Source organism: Pimephales promelas, chromosome 20 (assembly GCF_988280905.1).
Source record: "Pimephales promelas chromosome 20, fPimPro1.hap1.1, whole genome shotgun sequence".
NCBI classification, from domain to species: Eukaryota; Metazoa; Chordata; class Actinopteri; order Cypriniformes; family Leuciscidae; genus Pimephales; species Pimephales promelas.
The window spans coordinates 17,038,432-17,060,313 of record NC_142788.1 but is presented as its reverse complement, the minus strand read 5'-3'; the positions used below and the strand labels follow the sequence as shown (position 1 = coordinate 17,060,313).

At 37.5% G+C, this 21,882-nt stretch overlaps 1 protein-coding gene across 2 annotated transcripts in view; it reads left to right on the top strand.

Moving 5' to 3' along the window:
* The first annotated feature begins 1,045 nt into the window (after positions 1–1,045).
* klhdc8b (kelch domain containing 8B) overlaps positions 1,046–21,882 on the top strand; it is a 105,893-nt gene continuing 85,056 nt past the window's right edge. Inside the window, exons 1-3 of one of the 2 annotated variants that reach the window (XM_039652882.2) lie at positions 1,046–1,467; positions 13,998–14,491; positions 15,978–16,819. In XM_039652882.2, coding sequence (XP_039508816.2) covers positions 16,429–16,819 — 391 coding nt within the window. In that variant the 5' untranslated portion in view covers positions 1,046–1,467; positions 13,998–14,491; positions 15,978–16,428. The remainder of the gene's footprint in view (positions 1,468–13,997; positions 14,492–15,977; positions 16,820–21,882) is intronic. The other variant, XM_039652883.2, reaches the window with a different exon arrangement.

Here is a 21,882-nt window from a genome sequence, read left to right as displayed (position 1 = left end):
GATCTGAAATATATTTTATCGCATGTATGGACCCAAAACCTTATGTTTTTTTTTTCTATATTTGTTGCTTGATTTTAATGCACACTTCTATTTTAACTCATTATCCCAGTATGTGTTTTGGTCATTATTGTCTTTTTGGTAGGCAGAAATTTTTCAATTACAGGCTAAATGAGGTGCTGTCGCATAATTACCCCACATTTAAAGTGTATTACAACTTGCTTTTAGGCCACAGCACAGAGTATGTGTCTTGCCTAATGGCTCGAAAATAATGAGAAAAATATTTTAGCTCCATTTCCATGGATACAGACCCATGACTGATTAATCTGCTTTGCCCTTAATTATGGAATGCTTCATTTGTGCTTCTATTGGATATAAACAGCTGATTATTTGTAAGATTTTTTTTTCTGAATATACTAAAAATTTGAGTTCACTGAAATTAAAAAATTGAGTTAAAACAATTGAGATTGGTTTAATCAACAGAAACTCAAATATTATGTCATCTGGACCACATAAATGATCTAAGTTGATTTGACAAAAGAAAAAAGGTTGTGATAACAAATCATGAACTTTTTTTTTTTTTTTGATGGGCTATAATGGTGGTCTTTTTAAAACAATGGCCTAGTCACGACTTTACCATATGTGGCTAAACAGAAACTTTTCCAGAGAGATATTCACTGGAATTAAAGGTGTGAGACTGTGAGTCACCATGTTGCTGATCCACGACAATGTTACTGAATACCAAAAGGGGGCAGTAGTGTTCACTAAATGACAGCTTGCACAGATGCACTCCATTAGTGAGGCTGTGTCACTCATTGCACCCCCATAACCCATGTAATTTGTTATAATAGTGGGAGCATGAGAGGCACAGGAGGGTTCGTGGGTGGATCCCAACAAGATCACCAATTCTAGATCCCGCATTCCAGTGGAAGCACGTGTTTCTTTCTTTCCCTCTGTATGACGAGAACAACGAAAACTGACATTAGGGGAATGCACTGAATCAACAAATCAGATATCAATGATTATTATTTTAGTAACAAGCAATTTTCTGTCACTGCCAATAATAACACAGAATAAGATTATGTAAAACGAGCAATGTCTTGTCCTGAGCAGTCTAATTGAACCTTTGAAGACTTTGAAGTTAGGCTGTAAGATAAATCTAGGCTATATGTTAGTTTTGATCACAAACTGTTCACTTTAGTTCTCTGTCAAGTGTCAAAGTTACTAGGGGATGCATACATCCAGGATGCAGACTGCGCGTGTGAGCATTCAGGGGAGGGCGAAGTAACTGATGCTGAGCCAATGGAGATAGTCGTGTGAGACGCATCTGTCCGAAACCCAAACTAACCGCTGGCAAAACGCTGTCTCCGGTATGATGCACGGTGAGATGAAAACCTGATGGAAGTTTGAAGAAGCTCACTCTTATTCACTCACTTTTGGAGATTCGCACGGGCAGGACTAAACGGAAAGGTAATACTACGCACGAGAAGGCTATTGTTGAAAGTTTTGTCGTGTTATTTTGCATAGCCTACTCGAGGCACTATTTGTGCCTGTTTTTGAGAAGATTCACCTATAGCATAATCTGTATTTCGATATTAAGATTTAAACGATTATAAATTCAATTCTAATTTCTATAAAATATTTGACCGTCGTGAAAGCGTAGCCTATCTAAGAGATACAGCCACAGCCGTGTGTTAGGAACACTGATGCTTTTACATTTTTGGTTGCAACGAAACCTTTATGATTTAATCTTGATTTCAGGATTTTTTGGTTGATGTAGAATGTAAGCTACTGTTTTTTTTTATTTATATACAGGCATATTTTTTGAGTTCACGACTGGGTAAGGCGGTCTGTGCAGTGTCTTCAGTGTATTTTCATGGGTTTTGGAGATGCTGTTCCGCATTAGGTCAGCACTGCACACAACCCCCAACTGCTATGCTGAACTGCTTCAGCTCTCAAGGGTTTGTTTAAAAGCCTCTAGATGGCTATTTCTACTATGGGGAATGTTTTTTTTTAGTGAGAGGCATTTAACTTTATTATTCGCTTGATTAAACAAATGCAATATCAACAAGAGCTTTTATTGTCACACACAGTAGGTCAATAATCTCGCTTAATTTAATCACCTGTTGCTGGCTGTTCTCTTTCATCTAAAACGGAATTTTAAATTTGTTATTAATGTTTTTCAAAGCCATTTAACTAGCTAAAAGTAATGAAATCCACAGCTGAGCTCTTCATCATTTTATGCTCATAGTTTGTGTAATCTGTCTTTAGACGTCATTTCACTGCCTTCACCTGAACAAAGTTTTTTTTTTTTTTTTTTTTTTTTGGTTAAATTGGCTTTATGCACAGCTGCACTACTTCCTGAATTTAAACCAGCTCCTTGTTTCCTGTCTGCAATTATTGGCCGAACTTGATTAATTCAGGTGTGTCTGATTATTGTTGCCGTGACTACTCAGGTCAGGCACACCTGGATTAATCAATTTGTCCAATAATGGCAGACAGGAAACAAGGAGCTGGCTTAAGTTCAGGAAGTAGTGCAGCTGTGCATAAAGCCAATTTGTTCATTTAGCAGAGCAGATGCTTTAAAGAGAAAGTTCATCTAAAAATAACAAAAAAATCTGTAATTTACATAGATTATCCATATCTCCTGTTCTGTGTGGAATAATATTTTGAGATATTTTTTGTCCACACTGGAAGTATCCAATAGTAACCAACATTCTTCAAAATATCTTGTTTTGAATTCCACAGAAGAAAGAAAGTCATACAGGTTTGAAACGACATGAGCGTGAGTAAATCATAACAGATTTTTTTTTTTTTTTTTTGTGACCTAGCACATTAATTGACTTATCAATGAGAAAAATACAACAGAAGTCAACATTATTACCAGTCATTTCAAAAGTAATAGTTTTAATGAAGGTTTGGGGTCTGGAGATATGTTATTTGCTACATGAATTGGTGTTCGCGGCGCGGCCCACTTTATTTTTGTAATGTATTTATGTCTGAGTGAAACAGAATTTTGAATGAGACAAAAATAGGCTGGTACTCAATTTCATCCATTGGAATTTAATTGTGCGACGATGGGTTTTTCCATATCAGAATGGATGCAAAAACAGTGGCTAAACAGCTTTTTGGCTATTGGTTAATGGGCTACCTGATGTCATTTCAGATAGTTTTTACATATTGATTAAAGATTACATGAACAAACAAATTTTGTCTTTTGGAATAACATGTGCTCATAAAATGTCCACAATGCTCATGTATTAAAAAAGTAAATCCAATTTTGAGTGAGAAGAGAGAATGGACAATTGTCTTTGAGAATGGAGCTGTTTGTGGGGGCTGTGCCTCATACTCACCTTGTAAACTGCTTTAAGCAATTATATGCCGCCTCAGCCAGGGTCTGCTACAGACTAATGCAGGGGTGTTCAATCCTGCTCCTGGAGGGCCACTGTCCATCAGAGTTTAGCTCCAACCCCAATTAAACACACCTGAGATGCATAGATGTATCCTTCACTGGCTTTAATAGCACAATCTTGTGCTTTTCATTCTGTGACAGTTAAGTGCGGTTGATGATCAAATGATGTGTAAATAAGTTTTTGACCAACATTTTCCACTTTTGATGTCATTTCTTGCAAGAAACTACTAATTAAATAGCTTAGTTTTCACCGAAGCTCTCTTCATTTTGCTGTAGATCATTAAACCGTTACGCTGCCGCAGAAGTCCGTCCGAAATCAGTTTCGTGAGGAACCTTCATATGCAAATGCTGCCTGCAAGTCATTACCTGATATAGGGCACCGTAGTTTTTCAGACGCAGCCAGAGTCTCACTATAGTTATACTATAGTATACTTATAGGTATACTACAAAGCCACTTGAAGGCAAGCCTGCAACCTTAGCTGAAAAAAGTGTAATGCCTGCTAACATAGGGGTATTCAGAGACAGAATAAACCGCTTTTGTGAGGAAATCAATGAATAGCTTATTAATGAATTGACAGTTTTCAGCTTTTAGTTGAAAATGGTCATTGACTGACAATTACCCGACAGTTATGATTCAGTTTATGGCACTTCTCATTCATTTCTATAAATCCACAAACAGTGACTGACTATTGTACAACTTTGAACAGGTGTGTTGAGGCAAGTTGGAGACCAAGTTTCCAAAACCAAGTTTGGATATCCCTGGACTAGAGGAACAGTTGAAACTGAATGTAACAAACTTTAAGGGGAGGATTTAGTTGCCAAACTTTTTAGTTCTATTTGATTGTTAAGGTGATGTTTTAAATGCATTGCTGCATCACGCTATACTCTTCTGCTTAATGATTTAGTCTCGTGCTTATCCCTGGAGGCGGTAATTACTGCCTTGCGTGTGGACGTGATAACCTTCGCTTGCTTGGCGATCATTTGCATAATCATTAGAAAATTTAACGTGCACTTTTTCCCATTTGCACCACAGGCTGATATGCAAGTGGCTGCTTTGTCATCTGGTAATTAATGAGAAGTATAATGAGTTGTGTGTGCTCCCAATAAACGCCGTATTTTATGGCTCTCTGTAGTTCTTCACCCCCCTTTCAGTGTGACCTGACACTAATTCTACTAAATAACACAAAGTCCCCAGAAACAGAACTGGTAAACCCTTTAACTCGGGCACCATGAAGAGAGATACTTAAGGCTGATTCACAGAAAGCAGAAAGTCATATCTAGAAACTGCAGCCTGTGCAATAATTGTTTAAAGAAACGAATGAAAGCAAACATGACTAAATGCAAATTAGCAAAGCGCCATCAATCTTCAAAGCGCCATCAGTTTACAGTGTAATTGTTACATGGATGTCAATCCATGTCCGAGCGCTGGGCAATTAACTGCCAAATCCAGTCATTTCATTGAGCAGGTTGGGTGAAGGGGGGCTTCGTCCTTCACAGTCTCCATTATTTCAGCCCCTCACTGTGCTTTCAAACATCTAAGGTGACGCCCCAATCAGAGATATTATAGTGGTGTATAAAGGCAAAATCCACTTGTTTTTAATCAAAGTGCAAATGTAAAAAGAGACAATTATTTTGCATGGATTTCCAATTATATTCACCATGGTCTTTCCCTCTGTTTGCTTAAAAGTTAGTCTCAGATCTCATCAAATACATAACCCGGAGGAAACTATGTGCCTAACAATGGCCTGTAGGGATTCCCTTCTAATTTGACATGTAAGAAAGGGCCTGCCTTCCTGTGGAGTGCTCTTCCAACAGAGAAATGATACGGTCACAGGAGATGGATGGCCTCTCAATACACTCACTTAGCTAGCGGCCACTGGTTCCCCTTCACAGCCCCGACACTAAGTTTACAACATTAATTATAGACTTGTTAATAGCTATCTAGAGAACATGCTCACATTAATATGCTTTGAATTTCACACCACCCACTCGCACACCAACACACCTGCACACACAGACTGTTTGGCGAAAGGTTGGTTTTCTGGAAACTGACTTTTATTTGCATGCAGAAAGGGCCATAGTATCTATAAACTCTAAAATAGCTTATAATTTGTTTGAACAAGTTCAGTATGTAATATATAACATTGCGTTTCAGGTCATGCAGACCAATATTTTGTTGTTGGCAACTTGGTGCAACAAATTGTGGCCCATTGCCTATTTTTGGTTAACTGCAAAGATTAGATTTGTGCAGTACAGCTGTGGTCTTGTGCTTCATCATGAAAAGTTAGGTCTGATTTTAGGCGATATAGGTGACCATGGGTGCCATTTATTGTATGGTGTCAATTAAATCAATTTATGTGTATTCAAAATGGGTCTGAGAAACCTTTAAAGTCATCATGATATTAAAATGTACAATTGTTATTTTTGTCTATGGAATATTGCCTACTACTTATAAATTATATTGTAAAATTTTTCCATTCATGTGCCCTCGTAATTTTTTAACCAAAATAACTTTCCCTCCCACTTGCAACAATGGAGTGGTGTGATGATGTCAAAACCCGGAAAACTAATTCGCCACTGGTTTCTTCGAGATTTTATCATGTTTTTTTTCAAAAGTGGTAAACATAACTTAACGATACTTTGACGTTTTGTTAAAATTACACACAGCCCAAACTGTGAGTTACTTTTTTAACATACTTTGTCAAAAATACACATAACTGCTTCAAAATTACTGTTTTCTGTATGGGTGTGTAATTTAAGTTGCAAAAGAGAAGCTATGTGAAATTCCATCACTCCCTTAGCCATTGTATTCATGTTCATTTGTTTTTGTAATTAACTTCCAAGGTAATTTAACACAAAGAATAGCATTATTAAAATACAAACATTTTTTACAAATATAAATATATAAAAAAAAAACTTTACTAGATTTGCATGGGCGATAACCGGAAACGTGTCATTAGAAGGTGCGTTCACGCAATGTCTTGATTAGCTCAATGGGCTATATGCACGCATAAGTTCCGCATTTGAAGCAAGGATGCTCGTCCATTTCCGGTTGTGGGGATTTAAGCGGAGGAGAACCGAGGAAAACGGGATTATGGCAGAGTCTTCAAAATTTACTGTCCTCCCGTCATTGAAACGAAACGTACATACGTTTAGATGTAATTTTATATATAGTTATGTTTACTTAATATAATTTTTAAAAGAAGCATAAACACAACGAGGGGTGTCTGTTTTATCTGTTTTTGTGACTAACGTTTCGTTAGTATAACCATGGAGTATAAAATTCAATATAAATTCTCGGTATTGCATTGGACTCTATGATCGGCGGAAGTTATCGAGCATCCCTAATGCTTCACCGGAAATACCGCCGTGCATAGAGCCCATTACAAGATTTCAACTTGTAAAAAGCGTTCACGTCGCGGTAGAGCTCGTATTTAGCCTACTAGTAAATTAGCCGACAGCACAGTTGGCTTTCATCAGCGCTAGTTCGTTGGCGTCAGCTTGGTGTTTTCCGGGCTTTAGCGTTGCTGTTGGTGCTGATTTGATTTGGAAGTAAACCGTTTATTTTACCTTTGCTGTTAGGTAAGTTAACACTGTACAAAACGGCCTCGTTAATTAAGATTTGTTAATCTTTTTGATTTGCTAACAATGCACAATATATTTGTTACATTAAGCTGTTTGTTAATGTTAAAATTAATAAAAATAGAGTTTAAAAACCCTGATGTTAACAATGTTTTTGTTAATGTTAGTAAAAATACAGCTGTTCTTTTCTTTGTTAGTTCGTGTAAGTTGAGATTTGTTAAATAATAGTTAACTAATGTTAAATTGGAATCTCACTGTAAAGTGTTAACTTTATTTTATTAAGGCACTGAACCTATGCGACAGGTCTCTGCTTATAAATAGTAATGCAAGTCTCTCAGATTAACATAATGATTATGAAATGAGGATGTGTGTGTGAGCAAAAGAGAGGAAGATGAGGAATGAGATGAACTGTACAGAAAGCAGGCTTTATTTGTGTCTCAAGTGGTCCTGATCATTTCACTGGACTGCAGATTAGCACAGTGGTAATCCTTTTCTCCTTCCTTGCCTTTCACATGAAAAATGTTTCTAACTTTGGCAATTTTTAAGAGCTAAATTGTACACGCTCCCCTCTTTTTCTGTCTAGAATTTGTTTTAGTTTCTAAATCATTCACTCAAACTTTGGCATTTGTTGAAGAAGCAACTAATCTAGTTAAATCTGGCATTGTGTAAATATCGTTGACTCTTATGATACATTGTTTGTTATGTTTCTCATTTGTAAGTCTCTTTGCATAAAAGCATCTGCTGAATGAATAAATGTAGTCAGTCAGGAAATTGGCATACATATTTTTTAAAAACGAAAGATAAGACAAGTTAAGAAATCCAATTAGATATCATTTGTAGTTCTGTCTGAGGAGCTGTGTTTGTATTTTCCACCATCTAACTCCACTGTGGTATCAGTATTGCTGTAGAACTAATGCATGGACCTTGAAAAAATTGGCTCCTTTACAATTCCTGAAGTGATTTTGAATTGAATTAGCTACACTCCACAAGATGTTGAAATTGAAATAACATAAAGAACTCACTAAATTCACAAAGCATATGACTTCATTAGTCCAGTGGTTTTCAAACCTGTCCTGGAGCACCCCCAGCACTATAGAGATGAGGGAGACGTAAGCTGTGCTCCCCCTAATACCTCATTCTCTATTCCCTACATTACTCCAATATAGGCCACTTGAAGGTGTGAATGAAAAGAGTGACTGATTTGAAAACTGAGTGTGTCGGAAGGGCTGCTGCTTTTGCAGTTTGTGCTTGGCGTTTAATCATCAGTTGAAACTTAGCAAACTGGCAGCTGCATTAGTAATAGATTTATCTTCATTTCTGTCATGGAAACTAGCATGTATAAATCTTAAGTAATTTAAAAGGCATTTATACCTGTATGATATTATGTTTTAGCCAGGCGACACACAGGAATTCATTTGGTGCGGGACTCTCGCAGTGAATTATGGTTATTCTTTAGTCGTTGATTCCCCATTACTGGCCTTTCCAATGGGCCACTATACATAAGCCGTCCGTCCGCCATATTGGAACGGAGGCATCAGCTAATTAAAAAGTTACCATAGTAAAAGAAAAACTTTAAAAGTAAACATGTAATATTTGGTTAATACATACAAAAACACAATCCAACACATTCTCACATGTAAAACGTTATCCCATTTCTTCTGGAATTTAAATCTCTGCAGTTTTACAACCAAAAACTGCCCAATGTTCAAAAGAAGCATTGGGAAAAACAGTTTGCTATGAGGTTATTGCTGCAAATGTTTAAAAGTGAATGTTAATTTATTGTAAAAAACTATTACAATTTAAAATAACAGGTTTTCTTTTTTAAATATATTTTATAATGTATTTTATTCATGTAATGGCTGAATTTGCCGCACTTCAGTGTCGCATGATTTTTGTGACCTCAACTACAGTGGTACTAATTGAATTCGTCATTAAAGTTCTAATGGCTTCATGACAGCCAATGTCAAAACCAACCACCTGACAGTTTAATGTAATGTTAACCAATAAAGCTAGGTGGTTTCTTAAGTTTGATAATTAATATACTATGTCATGTTTATGACAGGTTGTGTTGTCTTAGTAATGTCAAGTTGTCATGACAAAGATACTGACAGACAGATTATGATGTATTGGTTTATGTCAAGGTGTCATAACAAAGACATCTCAAACAATGTTATATTCGCATTAAAAATGTCATAACTGAGCGAATGACACTTAATGACAGTTGTCACAAACAAACATGTCATGTCATGATTACAAATGTGTCGTGTTAGTCTTATGCACACCCCTTCAAGTAAAGTGTTACCAAAAAGATCTTCCTGACTCAAATGTTTAACAATGTATTTCCATTGGATTTAAAAAAATTCTATTCTATTTTATTTCTACTTTCCCATTCCAATTCAGACCAGAACTCAGAATTTAAAAGACATTTTCAGTTCAATTCAATTCTGAATGACACCTAATCCTGGTATTTATAAGGTTTGAAGCTTTAAAGGTGTTACAGAATCTGAGACTTCTTTTAATTAAAGACTCTCTTGCTCAATGTCCAGCTTCAGTCCCAGCACTCTAGAATATTAAAAAAGGTCAGTGTTTATAAAGACATGTCACCTTGAGCTCTCTGTGGAAAAAGACAGAAAAGAAGGCAGAGGAAAGGAAGTTAAAGGGGCCTGTTGCACACAATTCTGGCCATTGACAGACTGCAAAGTGCTTTTCTACAAATCTCTTGAAGTGTAATAGAGATCACTGCACAGACATTTAACATTTCATGTATGCAGTTTAATCCTTCTGCGTGTGAGTGTGTTCAATCCAGATCCAAACCTGGCATATCTGCCTATTGATATCCATATTCAAACACCTAAAGGGATAGTTCACACAAAAATGAAAAGAAAAATCTGTCGTCATTTACTCATTTGTTCCAAACCCGTTTGATTTGGCAATACATAAGAATATATTTCAATATAACTGTTTTTGTCCATTTGTACAGTGCTGTTGTGGACCCCATTGAGTTTCATTAAATGGACTGTTGCGTCCCTTCTAGGGAAAAGGGTGCAACATGAAAGACAACTGAAGAATCTGTTGTCTTACATTGAGACTAGATTCAGGAGCTGACCGAGCCCAAATAACTAATACAACTTTCTTATTTTAAAGCATCTTCCGTAACATTAAATAAAATAAAATAAAATAAAATACAATAACCCAACTCCACCAACCAACCAAAGCATCTTTCTTATTTTATACAGTCTGTGATTTACTTTATGATGGGTTACTCTCTCTTTCCTCTGGCTGGCTGCTAGTTTCTCTTATCTCTAAAGAAATATATTGTGGGGTGAGAGATCAGATAAGTAGAAGAGAGATATTTTTCTCTCTTTGTGGTGGGACAGTAAGATAAATGTGTGCAGGGACCCCCAGGCTAGGCATTAGAATAACCTTTTTGGTCTTGTGAGACAGTGTGTTCCTGTTGCATAAATTTCCTGTATAATCATTGCTTACTATTGAAGTGATTTGCATAATGGAGTTTTCTGTGCCATATTACTAGACGTGTTTGGGGACCAGGTTGTGCATGTGGTTAAAGGGGTCAGGTTTTGTCTAAATTAGTTCTCTTTCAATAATTGGGTGCACATTGGTGTACAGTATTTGAGTTAATGTTATTAGTTACTGTACTTAATGGGATAGTTCAGGCAAAAATGAAAATTCTGTCTTTAATTTCTCACTCTCATGTCATGTCGGTCCAAACACGTAAAATTTTCATTCATCTTAGGAACACAAATCAAATGAAGGTCTTTTTGATAAATCCTGAGAGCTTTCTGTCCCTCTGTTGGCAGCAGCTGACTCTTCTAACGCTTCAAAAAGTTCATAAAGAGATTGTAAAAATGAGTCCGTATGAATTGAATGGTTAAGTCGAAAATGATGAACAGATTGAATTTAGGCTTTTAAAACTTAAAATGAGCAATTGATAAGACCCTTATTCATCATCTGGAATCGTTTAAAGCCCTTTGAACAGTTTGCAGTTTGCACTGAAACTGTCTTGGACCTTGAACCGTTTGGTTCCCAATCATTGAAGTCCATTATATGGAGAAAAATGCTGGAATGTTTTCATCAAAAACCTTAATTTCTTTTCGATTAAAGAAAGAAAGACATGGATATCTTGGATGACATGGGGGTGAGGAAATTATCAGCAAAAGTTTTTTTGTTTTTTTTGGTGTGATTCTTCTTTTCTACTTCTTCAAAAAAAGTAAAGATGAATTTGACTGATAGCATTATTATTTTTTTTTCAATATTTCGATATACCAATATATTATATTTATACCAGGTTATATCAATATATCACAATATTTCGTGATTTTTCTTTTTTGAAAAATCTGATTTCGCCCTTGTACACACATAGGTGCGGATAAAAAAAGAACGACCTGATCTAACCAGCCAATGGTTCCCATGAGAAAAAAAAACGACTTAATGAGAGTGTAAAAATGCAAGAAATTTTGTGTTTAAGGTGTTAAGGGACAGAAAATATCATTAGCTCAGTATAAGAGCTGTAGAAGGAATTACAAAATCACCTAGTTGGAAAAACAACTGTGTGAATCTGTATACGTTGTTGTTTCCTGCCTTTGGTGGTAGTAGAGATGTTGAGCGGTGAGGCAGTAAATCGTTTGATTATTTGATTCACCAAGGGAGTACTGTAACATATTTGCTGCGCTGTACATACACACGCACAGCACACACACACATACACACACTATGAGATAAACCCATTCTCTGCGTTCACACTCCTGGCTGTGTCCCCTGGCCGCTACATCTAAATTTCTTTGTTTATTTTACCTTATGCTCTGTTTAACTAGTTTTCCCCTGCTGACTGCTTCTGTTTACTTCATTTTTTGGTACTCTTTCACAGCCGAAAAGCAAAAAGTGAATCATTTCAATGCTTGTTTATGCATTGTAGCTGAGGAAGGAAATATTTTTGTATAAAATTCAGCTTAACTAAGTATGCTTTTACATAAAACATGTCTTAAATGAAGATGCTGCCTTTGCACCTTGCATTAAAGAAATCTGATTTATTGAGAATGATTTCATGCCTTTAAGCGTGAGTCTCAGTGTTTTTGTGTTACTTTGAAGAACACACCTTGCTTGCATGTTCTCCAAGGCCCCAACCGGCTTAACTCCCTTTCGCTGGAAACTCTTCTGCAGAAGTAATTATGTTTTTATGCCAAAGGCTAAACGCCTGAGAAATGCGGGGGCTCTTGTGATCGGTGACTATCAATGGTTGCTAGAAGAGAGAGGCTGACGTGAGGCAGGAGAGGATGGTGGAGAATTTAATTAAGGAAACAGCGCTCTTTACATGTACATTTGGTTGGACAGAACATTAGAAATAGCAGGCATGAACAATTCAGACTGTGAGAGGTTGATGGGAACAGATAAAAAAGAAGTGTGCTCTTTGAGCCTGGATCAATTATGAAGTTGAGGGATTAAGGCTGATCAGCCTTCTAAATGTTATCTGGAGCTCAGGCGCGGACTTGAACCCATCTTTAAGAGGGAATAATTCCTCTGTGTCTTTTCAAGATGGAGCCGGAAGTCTTACCAAACTGTCATGGAGCCTTTGCTGAAACCAAGAACTCTTTGTACAGAATACTTGATTCATCCAACAGCATGTTTCTGGAGAACTGTCAGCTGTGCCCAAGGCCAATCCAGCTTTTTCACTCCCGTGTTGTGGTGTTCAGGGTTTCCATCTTACAGTTTGACTCCCTTCCTGTTTAGCAATTATAATTCATCCTATTAATAAAGCATCTTAATGAATTAAAATATTTCCATGGGATTCCCAACAGCTTCTCTACTGCATAAATCACTGCCATCTGTCTTGTCTGTCTATCTATGTCTGTGCTGAAACTCTTGTCTTTGCTGGCTTTAATCACGGGGACTCATTTTGAACTTGTCAAATAAATGCTAATAGTCCTATTGCAAACATCTTTTTCTCAATTAGTTTTTTTTTTTACATTAAAAATATGTAAACTCAAAACAAGACTAATTTACATAGAGCATAATTTGTATAGGATATTAAGACTTGATTTATAAAAATAATGAATTAAGTTTATTCTTTACTCCATTGACAAATTACATTGACAGTTTGCTTTAAGAAATAGAAAACCATATAAAATAGAACTTTTTAGAAAATGATTTTGTCACATTATAGTTTTTTGATGGGTTTTGGACTTTATACGTGACCGATTTTTGCAGCATAACTGTGCATCTATAACTGTGACTCTTATTTTCATTAAATGTGGTTACTGAAGTTACATTTTGAAGCTTCTAAAAAAGCCTTTTTTTGGCTTTTATAAAACTTTAGCAGCTATCTGTGCATCCAGTTTTGCTCTGTGCTGTGAGGATTTAAGAGCCTAACTGTCTGAAATTGAGAAATGTGCAGAAATGAAGACTGTAGCTGTCTCAGAGTCTCTCATAGTTGTCACTTGACATTGTTACAGGCATTGTAAAAAAAAATAGCTTTTACCTTCCTCGGTAGAATACAGAATTAACCTTAAAATACCCTGGTCTGGTTCTGATGCAGCCTTAAGTTAGTATGGAGAGAGTGTAGAAATTTCTCCCTGTGAGCAGACACTTCATAGAAAATCAATTTCGTAGGTTAGGACACCATTACCGCCAGGTCCAAAAAGGTTTTTTAAAACATAATGGCATTGAATTCACTCAATAGGGAGGAAAAAGATGCTTAGGCTTGGCATAGTTTGTGTTTTTTCTATTGTGCAAGGTTTTTTATAGTGCTAAAAACACTGCCTTATATGGTTATAGTTTTGTTGACATCTGCATTCATAGCTTCAATATGCAACTCTTAATGCAACACGTGATGTTTTGGCCTAAATATAGATAGGAGTCCTTCCTAGAACACAACATAAACATCTGTTTCTCTTCTTCTTGGCTCTCTTCCCTTTTTTTTGCTCCCTCCATCATTCCCTCTCTCAAGTACCCTCCAGTACTTAGATTGTTATACTTCCTCTGTGTTTTCTAGGCAATTTTATCCCATGGATCCACTGGACAGCATATCCCAGTGACATCATCATCTACCAAAATTGCCACAAGACTCTTCCTTCTATGTGAAATAAACTCTACAGCAAGGGAGGTCAACTGGGATTTTTCCCATGTTCCTCACGTCATCTTGGAGGAAAGTCTAACGAAAAGCCAAGAGAAGGATTAATTTTAGTTACAAAAACTGCTCCTTCTACTGCTCTGTCATATGATCTGGGCTGGTTGTACTCAGTCGGAGTGCCTAGCGGCTCCAGATGAAACTGATGTGTTTCCTGCATAATTCTCAGTCTTGTCTGAAGTCGTTAACACACTGTGTGTTGTAGCATGTGGCTTGGGCTCCACATCCACAGCATCTTAATTACACAACCGATTCGCTGCCATTTAAAGATCTGCTTTCCTCTGTTTTTTGTCGTCTTTACTTATGCTGTCACCCAAAAGATGCCCAAGAGATCCTGCTGTCTCCCACACATGCACCTAGTAAGTTTTTGCATATAATGTCTGTAACCTTTCCAGTGCTCCTCTTTCTCTCTAGCATTAAGGTCATATTTATTCACACATCTCGCCATAATGAAGTTTTATTTAATGATGCTCAAGTCCAAATTACACAGGTTCAGTGACTTTCCTGGGCCATTGGTCCCCGCAGACGCAGTGACCTTTGGAGAGGGCCGACTGCTGCTTTGTTGCCCAACTTCTCACACACACGTCTACCTTTGTGCCCCTGGCAGTAAATAGTGAATGGTAAATGTCAGCGCTCTGGCCATTGAATTATACAGTTTATTTAAATAAGTGTAAGAGCAGATCAGATCGGCCCACAATCGCCACCGGCAGCTTGCCTCCATCCGCAATCTGGGAATTTTATATTGGATTATATTGTCCTCCCTCTGATGGCATGTCCTGTTTTGTTTTTAGTTTAAAAACATGACTTGACAGACAAAAGTTTTTAAATATCATTAATGCTTAAGCAGTTTATTTAAAGGGGTCATGAGCTGGCTTTTTAAATTTGTATTATATTGCTGTGTGAGGTCAACTTATGACGTTCGCTTGGTTTTTACATTCAAAAACATCAAATTAAATAAGTAATAGGCTATTTTCTACCCTAGTTTTGAGCCTATCTCAAAAACGTTCGGTTTTTATGGGCGTCTCGCATTGAAGACTTGGAAGTAAACGCCCACTGTGAGTGGATAACAGTTTTGCATATTATAATGAGTTTCAACTCACTTATGCAGCGACTGTCTTCTTCCACAACCAGGCACTGCACACTATTTTGTAAATGACATGTTTATTGCTTGGTAGCTCAATCTGGTTTGTCATCATGAGGTAGGCATCTATGTTATTTAGCTATGCGTGTAATGCGCAAATCGGTGGGCGGGGCTAAACCGGCCGTGTTGAAGTAGGCGTTGATCTTCTTCTGCGGGGGTGGTGTTTTATCCTCTTTGACGTCATAGTTCCCCACTTTGAAAAACGAGTCGTTTGCTGAGCCTGGTGTCAATAAAAGCTTTTATTGGACTAACAAAGACGTTTTCAGTTCTCAAACTTACAGGATATTCTTATAATATGATGACCTCTTAGATGTCAAAAGCTCGAGGAAAATTTTATTTCTCAGTTCATCACCCCTGTAAAAAAAAATTCCCAATGAAAAAATTAAAATAAGGTATTCGTTCTTTTAATTCATCATTTTTTCATAATTGTATCACCCTCACTTTATTTGACTCCAAAAATTTGACCCCACAAATATCAAACTGGATTTTAATATAGAAATGAAAACATACTCATCGTGGAAAAGATTTATTCATGTCATTGAATGCATGAAGTTCATTTTTGATGTAGTTCGGAATAAATTAATATATAGAAGGTGACAACAAATGATGTATGTCTTTCACCAATGAAATTGAACTCATTTGATTACATTGTCTTTTATCTTGCGCTTGCAGTGTTACTGTCTCTCTTTTCCTCTTCCTCACAGCGTCAGACATGAGGGTCGCACCGACGCGTTTGGCAGGACTACAGAAAGGGATCCCGCTTGACGTTCCACGTGGATAAATTAGTTTATTTCTTGTCGGAGTTACACATTCTTACCATATCTTTTACGACTGTGCGTCTCCTGGAAGACAACGGGAAAGGCTTAAAGGGGCCTGATGCACCTTTTAAGAGCAGCATCAAAAATGAATAAATCATCCAGATGGAGTGAGGGCTAGATTTTCACAGACAGCGCTGAAGGAAACCCTCTTCCCCCCACCTGCCGGCTTCCGAGCGAGCGAGAGCTAGAACTGAGGTCTCTGGCAGACTGACAGTTGCAGCCTCTCCTGCTCTCTAGCCTTGTGTTTTGTTGATGCATTTGCCTTGATTTTCACGTTCCTCTGCCCTCCCCTCTGTGCCTGTGTCATGCTCTGTTGCCGGCGTGCCGTCCTGGAGCCATGCCCATCCCCGAAATGGCTTTGAGCACGGTGAAGTCTCTGTACTGGGAGGTGTTCCCCTCCATGGCCACGCAGCGGGTGTACTGCACGCCCGTGCTCTGGGCCGGGCGCCTCTATGTACTGGGGGGCTGCAGCGAGAACGGCCTCCCTTTGGACTCCGCCGAGGTGCTGGATCTGGAGAGCCAGCGCTGGTGCGAGCTGCCCCCTCTCCCCACCGCTCGGGCCGGGGCATCCGCCGTACCCGTCGGAGACCAGCTGATGGTCATGGGAGGCATGGATGCGCAGCAGAGCCCACTGGCCTCTGTGGAAGTATATCATCCTGATGAGGGCAAGTGGGAGAGGAAGACGGGACTGGGGCAGGCCTCCATGGGCATCACCACACTGGAGAAAGGTAAGAAGTGTTTCCAATTCCTTCAAAGGATTCCCTAAAAAAGAACCGGATTGGGTGCTGGTTGTTGAAGACTGCACTGGTTTATCCAGCTCTATATCCAGCATTAGATAAACTGTACTAGTCAACTTGCATCACCCAGGCAAGTTTTTTCTTATTACAGTGCAAAAAAAAAAAAAAGAAAGTCTAAATTTCCTTAAAACTTGAAGTAAAATTGTGTAATATTTTAAGACTTATTTTCAGAGGTTGTGCCCTTAATTATGGTTATTTTCCTTACCCAGTTGTCAAATTAGTCATGTATGAACCATACTTAAAATTGTTAGTTTATACTAAATTTGACAATGGGGTAAGAAAAATAAGCATAATTGCAGGCATATTCTCTGAAAACAAGTCATAATATTTTATGCCGTTTTACATCTATGGTCAATGACAATAAGCGTATCCAGGAAAATAAAAAAAGTATTTGTTTCCTAGAAAAGTTTCCACTTATATTTTTCAAGAAAAAACATTTTTACAATTATCAGAATTCATTAATATGATTCATTAATTTGACATTTTTGCATACATCACACCACATGTCATTTTACAGTCTGGATTGAACTGCCTTATAAAAGATCCAAATATTAAATATTTTAAGGAAATTGTTGACCTTGACACATGGCCATGTGACTCGTGTCTGTAATGTTATTTAAAGAATAACACTAAGTACTTAAAGTTTTCTTTTCAAATCCGTTATATCTAAATCCTTGATACATAAAAAATTCAATTTATTGTGTGCATGAATTGCATTTGAATGTATTTTAGAATTTTTTCAAAAATAGCATCATGTCATTGACTAAGCAAATTGGTCTAATTTTAAGGATGTTTAGCTTTAGATTTTTTTTCTATGGGAAAACAAGATAATATTTCTTACCCACATCACTGTATTTTCACTACTAGTGTATGTGATAGTGTTCTGCTGTTGTACTGTAGTTTCTCAGACTAAATTGTTTGTTTCACAAACCTCAGTGAGAGCAGGAGTGTGTAGAAAGACACCAGACTGTAATTGGGGAAAGCAAAGTTTGGCTCCTCCCTTCATCTTTCTGCTGCTTCCCATCAGAGCACGATTATCTGTATAATCTCAAATGCTGTTATCTTTAGTACAATCACTGCGGTTGTAATAAATGTCTCATAACCGGCGCCTCTGGAGTGCTCCAGATATACCAGTTCCAATTGAAGGAATCAGTCATGCCATATTGTGATACAAAGACTTACACTGCAGAGAAAAGTCTCTCTCACACATTCTCCCTCCTCTCCAGCTTAGGTGTTCAGGTGACAGTTTATCCAGTTTGAGACCCAGAGGAAAGGTGTTTATTCACAGGGATTCACTTCTGCTAAGACGTATTCCACCAGCTGAGCCGCTTTCAGGCCGGGACAGATCAGTTCAGTTCTGTCTGTGGGTCCATGTTAAAATCATCAGCAAAACCTTTGATTCATGTGCCGAAGAGAGATCTTGTGTTAGAAGAACATGTGGTTTTCTAACCAATACCAGAAATGATCTCTCTTCTCATTTACTTAGAGCAGCTGAGCGTTTGAAATTAGCTTGTGAGGTGTGGGCTAGACGTTAGTCATTAAAAAATAATATTGAGACATATTAAATTGGCCATATCATGAAAATGTTAATTTTATTTTTTTCTAGCTCTGCTTATAATGTTTGTCAGCATTCCTTGCACCAAAACCTTTTTTGTTAATGAGCATTATCTATTCTCTTTTTGACACACTTTTACTTCCACTGTCTGGCCTTTTTTCACAATTAATAATAATAAATAATTATTAGGATTATTAGGCATCACAATGTTGTTATTATTATTAATATTAATAATAATAATAACTAATAAAACTAATAAAAATAAAAATTGTAATTATCCACCTTAAGATGAAAATCTACTCATCCTTCTGAGTAAAAATTAAAAACGAGTTTGTACATACATAACGAGTAAAAATTCAGAAGACTTTGTCATTTTGTCCTCATTCACTTCCATTTTAAAAGGGGTGGCTACATTCTGTGTTTGCTAGAAGATATTAAGTCATATGAGTTTGAAATGAGATGATATTATTTACATAATAATTACAGGATTTTGCTACTGCAAGACTTGTTACTGTACCTTTAAGAGGTAATGACCTCTGCTTTGATTGACTAATGTCTTTGCATGTAAAAGAGTAACACTACTTGCTTAGACAAGGTAGGTTTGCTATCATGTACAATTGGCTTTATGCCCAGCTGCACTACTTCCTGAACTTCAGCCAGCTCCTTGTTTCCTGTCTGCCATTATTGGCCAAATTGATTAATTCAGGTGTGTCTGATTATTGTTGCCATGACTACTGAGGTCAGGTACACCTGAATTAATCAATTTGGCCAATAATGGCAGACAGGAAACAAGGAGCTGGCTGAAGTTCAGGAAGTAGTGCAGCTGGGCATAAAGCCCATTGATATGAATTTGTAGCCTCTTTTGTGTGTGAAAGAACATGAGCACACCTGGGAAAGAGCCGAGGATTGTGTATTTATCTATGTGCATTACTGCGTTTATAATTATGCCTCTGTTGTTCCGTTTCCCTTTCTAGAGAAGTTGTGTTCCCTTTCTAGGCACACAAATAAGAATACAAATACCAGCATGATCCATGCCTTGCCTTATTAAAACAAGTGCATGCTAATTGCCATATGCCACCACCATGTGGACGGATAATTAAACTTGAAAGATCTTATACAGCTACAGTATATATATATTTTTTAGATAATTTAGGGACATTTGTTTAGTAGGTATTTGATAAATATAGTAATTTATTCACAATTTCAGTCAGGAACTCTGGAATCCTGAGGAGGTTTAGTTTTTTCTTTAGGTGATTCTGACATAACTTGTCAATTAAAAATGAGAGAAAAGTTACCACGTCCCCAATTACTATCAGTGTATGATCGAAATTTGTTTATCCTCTCTTGTTGGAAAAAGCATTAAGGTCCTGAAACAGGCTTTTTGAAGCCGTAATCCAGGTTTAGGCTTTGGTATCAAAGACCTCTGTTTTCACCTCTCTTTCTGTCAGCAGAGCTTGTCCTCTTTGATATCCTTCACGTCATCTAAGAAACAAATTGCTTTGAGGTTCCAATCTGTGTTTGTATGGCTTTGAAATCCCATTTTCCTTTGCACCCTTTTGCCTTATTGGAAACATTCTGTATCCGAATATCAATCCGGGTCTGAGCCAAAACCATCTTGATCTTGTAAATAACATTTCCCATACTTGGATTTGATCTCAATGTTTAGGAAGAAAATAAAAAAGCTGATGCCGTTTGTGATAATGACAATAATAGGGAATTGAGCTGGAGAAGTGCAGCTGTGGCCATTTAAAACCACAGTAAAGTCGTATCTCGTATTTGTTCTGCTGTGTGTTGTTGTCTAGCGAGAAGTTTGAGTGTGTGCTGTGATGTGTCAGAATCATGCTGACCTCTCTCTGAGACAGCATGGAGCGGATGGCTATGTAGGCAGGCAAGGTCTTTAATGATTTCAGACTAGGACTCTGTGACTGTCAGCTGGGTTTGCCAACCTATATAATACAGAATCATCCTGTGCTGTGTTAACCCCAAAGTGGGATGTATTTTGTCTCATGTTTTAGTGTTTTGTTCCTGAAATAGTAGGAACACTTTGACTTTGGCATGTATCAGTTTAGTTTTATCAGATATAAAAGCTTGGGTGGTTTGTGTGTCTCTATACAATAGCAAAAAGAATGCGCGTGTTTAAGTTGCTGTTTATAATATTCGAGAAGAAAGTCTGTCTAGCTTTGCCTAGTTCCATATCGAAAGCATGGATGCTGTCTTTCTAGCGTTATAATTCGCCTAGGCTAAATTGATATGTGATTATTGGCCATAACTTCTACTTAATCTGCGTCAGCCTGAACTTTACTATTGCATTCATTAAAACAGTAATTCCAGCAGATAAGTATTTATAGTCTTCTGCTTAAGTTTGCAACCCTCCAAACAGCACACCTATGGGCCACTGGACTCTCTCTCTCTCTTTGACTACTGCTTATCTGTATCTCCCACTCTACTATCCCTCTCATTTCCCTGCCATCATTTGATCAAGAGAGCATTCTTGTTGCTAGGCAACAGGTGTGTAAATCTGTGTGTGAGTGTGTTTGCATTTGTGTGTGTGTTTGACCCAGAGTAATTTTTAGAACGGAACAGACTGAGTTGCAATGCCAATCCATGATTCACTCGCTGCTGTGCTACTCTCCTCTTTCCCTCTTCACTAGAGAAGCAAAAAGAAGTGCTTATTGCCCTTCAGCCCCCTTGATACCCACAATGCCCTTTGTGTTCATCAGATACATCATAGTGAGAAAATCTACCAATTCACTTGCTCTGATAGTCCATTTGTTTGACCCAAACAGACCCCCCAACCCCCGTTCTCTACTAGACACATTGGAGCGACTGTATGTGCATCTCTGTCTTTGTTTTAAAATAAGTACTTATTTGTAAGGAGAGTTTGTCCATCCATTATAGAAGAATCTAAAAAGAAGATTTTGGGTTGTACTGAATCCCCTGGAGATGATCTTAAAGTATGTCTCTGCTGTAATCCTGGTGGAACCATTTTGTCCACTTTTCCTAGAAGTATGTGATTCAGGCTAAGTGAGCTTTTCCTTTGTGAATTATGCAGAAACGCATTAAAAGTTTTCAAAGCATCTTCAAACGATAGCTGTACTGTACATGGAAAAATCGAGGTCAGCTCTAACAATGTTCCTCATTATTGAGCACAAAAAACTTTATGATGAAATGTGCCATAAGATTGTGTTAATGCTAAACAAAGGCATGTAGACGAGAAAATGCACGAGAAAGACGGGAAAGTTGTATTTATGGTTTTAAACAAATTAAATTACAGATGAATTATGAGAAGAAAAAAAACATATTTATGTCTGGTAATTAAAGCAATGCTGAGCTGTTTGCATTTGTTCCAAATTGATTGACATATATAATTAGTTAATTATACGGTGGTTAAAACACTGGAAAATGGGTGGATGACTGGATGTATGTTCTTTCTCTGGAT